At 41.7% G+C, this 4,722-nt stretch overlaps 1 protein-coding gene and 1 long non-coding RNA gene across 3 annotated transcripts in view; one reads left to right on the top strand and one right to left on the bottom strand.

Annotated features, from left to right (window-relative positions):
• Positions 1 to 3,037, bottom strand: part of LOC103377227 (uncharacterized) — a 14,302-nt gene extending 11,265 nt beyond the window's left edge. Inside the window, exons 1-2 of the long non-coding RNA XR_521381.3 lie at positions 2,913 to 3,037; positions 508 to 642 (exon numbers count right to left, since the gene is read on the bottom strand). This is a non-coding gene — a long non-coding RNA (uncharacterized LOC103377227). The remainder of the gene's footprint in view (positions 1 to 507; positions 643 to 2,912) is intronic.
• Positions 1 to 4,721, top strand: part of zdhhc23b (zDHHC palmitoyltransferase 23b) — a 5,544-nt gene extending 823 nt beyond the window's left edge. The window contains exons 2-5 of one of the 2 annotated variants that reach the window (XM_008307957.3): positions 1,040 to 1,210; positions 2,102 to 2,776; positions 2,922 to 3,089; positions 3,824 to 4,721. In XM_008307957.3, coding sequence (XP_008306179.1) covers positions 1,074 to 1,210; positions 2,102 to 2,776; positions 2,922 to 3,089; positions 3,824 to 4,100 — 1,257 coding nt within the window. In that variant the 5' untranslated portion in view covers positions 1,040 to 1,073 and the 3' untranslated portion in view covers positions 4,101 to 4,721. The remainder of the gene's footprint in view (positions 1 to 1,039; positions 1,211 to 2,101; positions 2,777 to 2,921; positions 3,090 to 3,823) is intronic. The other variant, XM_017031596.2, reaches the window with a different exon arrangement.
• The last annotated feature ends 1 nt before the right edge of the window (position 4,722 follows it).

The following is a 4,722-nucleotide window of genomic DNA, read 5'->3' as shown; positions in this document are numbered from 1 at the left end:
TAATCACTTCTTTAAAACATAGCTATATGTTTTAACTTGCTGCTCACACAGTTTTAAATGCAGTTTGAAAGAACAGAACTGCCCAAGGACACATCAGCATATAAAGCAGCAGAGTCAGGGACTAAACTCTGTCCTTGTTAGAAGACAACATACCTTCTACAAATGCTGAGCCAAACATTTTGAATGTAACTAAGGATTTCATTCATATAAAAGCCAACAGTTTTAGCCAGAATATAAAAACAACTCTCCTTAAATTTGTGTAATAATATTTTGTTAACTAATATCTTTATTGAGTACTACAATAAACTGGAATAATATTATTATGACTATTACTCTACCTATATACAACTATAATCTGGTGCAAATTCTTATGCAATTCTTTTTCCTGTAATATCTTTTTTTACACTTCCCCTTTAAGCAGCTCCAATTATAAAGTACTGCAGAGCAGAAAAGTCTGTCCGGTGTATGACAGTAGCTTAGAAAAGTGCTGAGTGCACACAGTCATACCATGAATCCTTGCAGCAGTGTTATTCTGTCTTTCTGTCAGGGAGGAGACGTGTTGTTAGGCTGGTACAAAGTCCCATCAATCAGCATGTGGTCCTGTCTGTCGTCTCTTTCCCGGGTACACGTTGCTGTCATAGTCTTATCGACAAAAGAGAAATCACACAGACGAGAGAAGTGTAATTATAATGGTGGAATGATCTGTCAGTTTCACCTCCCAGTGATGGAGGAGATGCTAAAAGTTAATTATAAATGTTGCTCCACTAACACCACTGCTGACCTCCAGCTGTGCTGTCTAAACAAGGCAGCCAGTATTCACTGTGCTGTAAGTCATGACAGATGTGAGGCTGGGATATGGACCAGGTAGGAGCAAATAAGCAGAGTCTGCAGTGTTAAAAAAAGTCATGCTGGAAATCAGTCTGTCACTTCAGCAGAGTGGGATTTCTGCAGATATTTTTAAATCCCTCTGCTTACCTCCTCTCTCTGCTCAATAATAGAAGACTACGTAAGCCTCCTGTAATGAATGTGTAAATTTCAGCTTCAGCGTCTGATAGGCTGCGCAGCTGTTGGTCATGAAGAAAAGAGCAAACAAGGTCCACGAAGAAGACGAGAGCCTGTGCTGCTGTGAGTATATAAACAGTCACGGAGAGCGCAGCCATGTAGCCGCCTGCTGCTGCGACTGTGAGGACCTGGACGAAGCCTGTGACAGGTGAGAGGCAACTATCTGCAAAAGCTGCCAGGCTGCTATAAATAATTCCTTCTCTATTTCAATTTTCCTTCCTGGTCAGAAATATCATGAAGCTGGAAATGGTTGTCACAACATTAGAGTGAGAAATTCAAGTCCTTATTTGGATGAACACTAATTGTGCTATTAACGGCAACCAAGGCCATAATCTGAGTAAAGGTTTATATGAAGACCAGTTTGAGCATTTTCATGTTTTAATCCCAAGTTTAAAATCTCAAATATGTCCAATTATTTCAGTAAGATGTTGGTATAAAACTATTGTCTATCCAGTTGATTGGACCCATGACAATGTTCATACACAAAGACAAAGGAGGAGATGGCTTATACTGCAGAAATCCACTATGTGACCAGGATGTTTTGGTATCATTTTTCAAATCTGTCACCTCATCCATCTTTATAAACAAATACTCGTCACATACACTTCAACATGAAGAGTGTGTGACACACAAAGTGAGAACCATCAAAGCAGCAGTGTGATTGATGACATCAGAGTTTATTTTGTGTTTCTTGTTTTTTCAGATTTGCTAAATCCAAAATAGTTTTTACGTCTTGTAGTTGGCTTCTTGAAATAAATGGTGGGACTGTGTTTGGGTTTTTGTTTCTTGTTTTTTCAGATTTGCTAATGTGGTTAAAATTACACGAGTGTAACTCACAATTATTATAGAGAAATGTGAAAGTATGTGTTAATCCACCTGCAAATGTGACATATTTTAACAAGCTGAAGACTGTCACGTTACTAGAGGTTTTTGAGCCTATCTTTTGCCAATCCCTTTTCTCTGTCTTCTACAACTCTGTCTCCAAAATAGTTTTTACGTCTTGTAGTTAATCCAGCCCTTATATTATTTTTATTCCTAGGTTTCTAAAGAAGGAGTCTCAGAAACCTGAATCCCTGTCTCGTGTAACAGCAGTGGTCTCCGACAGGATACGTGTACCATGGCTGTGGGGTGGAGCCCAGAAGGTGGACCTGTCCATTGTCCCTCCTCTCATTCTCCTTCCTGTCCTGTTACACATCGCTTCCATTCACTTCCTGCTGGGCATAGTGGTTCTGACGGCTCTGCCCGTGCTGGTGTTGTGGTACTACTACTTCACCCACCGCAAAAAAGGACAGACCTTGTTCTTCCTGAGCCTGGCTCTCTTCTCACTGGCCTACATGTACTACCTGTTCATCACTGAGGTTTTGCCCCGCGGGGACATCGGCCCCATCCAGCTGTCAGTGATCACTCTGGGCGTTATCCTTACGCTGGCAACTCTGATCCACTCCAAGAGAGACCCGGGCATTATATCGCCGAATTCAGACTCAGTCCACAGTACAGTGACATATTATGGTCTTCAAGCCGAGAGTGACCCAGCTGTCAGCAGTGGGAGGCAGGATGTGGCCATGACAGTGTCCAATAGGGCTGCACCATCAGATAAGTCGGTGAAGGACAGTAAGAACTGGTGTTCAGTGTGCAAGGTGGAGCGGCCTCCCAGGACAGGACATTGTCGGATCTGTGGCGTCTGCGTGCTGCGTCTGGACCATCATTGTGTCTGGTGGGTCCATTTAAATTTGCTCCGTCTTTCAGGGATGTTATTACTGGTTGTTACGAGTGATTCTATTTTTATTACGTTTCCTACCTGATACATTACTGTGTCCAAGTCTGCAATGTCTGTGTTTTTGTAAACTCACCTGGTTTAGGATCAACAGCTGCGTAGGGCAGGCCAACCATCGCAGCTTCCTTCTCACACTCGTCTCCTTCCTCCTGACATCTGTGTATGGGATCAGCCTGGTGCTGCAGAGTGTGTGTCCGAGACAACACCTCCTGACCTCTCTGTTGTACTGCCCTGGGGTTTACGACCAGTACAGGTACTGGAAAAAAACACCTTAAATTCATGAGAGCAGCTGTGTGACAGCATCATCAGTTATTGTTTAGCAGTTCAGTTTGAATATTCTTATCAAATCATCACAAATTCCACAGTGACATAAATCTCATAAACTTGGCAAAGACATGGATCTAAATTGGTGTAATCTGCAGGCTGTCCCCTGCATCATCAACTGTGATGCCGCTAATTAATATCATCATTTGTGTAATTTTTACCCATGCCGATGCTTCTAGGAAAGTAGACATGAATGCTAACATAACTTCCGCAGGAGATGTGACCTTGGTCCAAGGTGGTTTCCTTTGTCTTGTGTGGGGAAAAATTATCCTATATCCTCTTCTAGTGTTAGAAAATAATCCTAATTATGTTTTGTGTAATCCAACCAAAAATACATCCCAAAACCTGCTTTGTCCATCCAAAATTAAGGCAGCTCAGATTTTCAATTACAGATTGAGCATTTATTTTTAATTAAATAATTTAAACGGCTAAAACATTTAGTAACCATGTGGGATTATCTGTCCAAAATAGATGCATGTAAATGATATTACAAAGACTTCATAACTGTTTTTGATTACTAAAATCCCACAACCCGCACCGCCCACTCAGGAATTATACAAAGAGTAATAACCTTGGATGCTTAAAACATGTTGGCAGCATTGTGATTCATCGTTTTGTTGCTGCAGGTTTTTTATCATCTCGTCTCCTTGTTTTTTTTTCCAGTTCTGCACTTTGCTTCACCTGTGCCTGGTACAGCAGCATTGTGACTGCGGGGCTGCTCCACCTGCTGCTGGTGCAGGTCATCAACGTCAGCTACAATGTCACAGAGCGGGAGGCGCGCATAGCCCTAAAAGAGAAGACTGCTCACAGGGCATTATGGGGACTTGTTGTGGACACTGGAGTGTACTCCAGAGGTCTACGCAACAACTGGACCGAGTTCCTCACCATGGGGGACAGAGTGAAAAATCCTCCACGCTCTGCCCCAACAGACCTGGTGTAGTCAACTTGATTCAATCAGTCTTGGCCATCCTTTCAAGGAGGTGTTTGAAGCCCTTTGGTTCCTGTCCACTGGATGGCAGTATGACCCTTTTTACATTGACGTAACTTTGGTGGTTGTTTTCTATGAGCTGGGCTGCAGAGTGATTTGATCTCAGAGCAATAATTGTGACAAGGCCAAGAAACATCCATTCAGTCCTCTCTGACAGACTCCAACCTTCTTCTGTGCAGCTACATCCACACAGTGCTGCCTCATTCACCAGTTTTCTAAAAGTCTTCTTTTCACTGACTTCTTACTTATTTTACATTCCAGTGCCTTGGTTGAAGCCATTAAGAAAAAAGAAGTGTGAGAGTGAGTCAATAACATCGATTAATGATGTGTCATTAGGTGGTACGTCTTTTTTTTTTTTAAACACATAGATCAAGATTTTCCTGACCTCACTTGACCTTCTGGAATTCACCAAAAGTATTTATGTAGTGGTTAAATTAAGGTGTGTGAAAAAACTGAACTTTATGTCTACTGAGTTGAACAACTGTAATATATCTTACTCACTTTCATATGAGAAATATTGATTTTGCAGTGCTTCACTGAGTTGTGGAATTAAAAACAAATCTTTCTTTATGAG

Source organism: Cynoglossus semilaevis, chromosome 3, assembly GCF_000523025.1.
Source record: "Cynoglossus semilaevis isolate Cse_v1.0 chromosome 3, Cse_v1.0, whole genome shotgun sequence".
NCBI classification, from domain to species: domain Eukaryota; kingdom Metazoa; phylum Chordata; class Actinopteri; order Pleuronectiformes; family Cynoglossidae; genus Cynoglossus; species Cynoglossus semilaevis.
The sequence above is the reverse complement of the archived record's forward strand: the minus strand, read 5'-3'. Positions and strand labels throughout refer to the sequence as shown.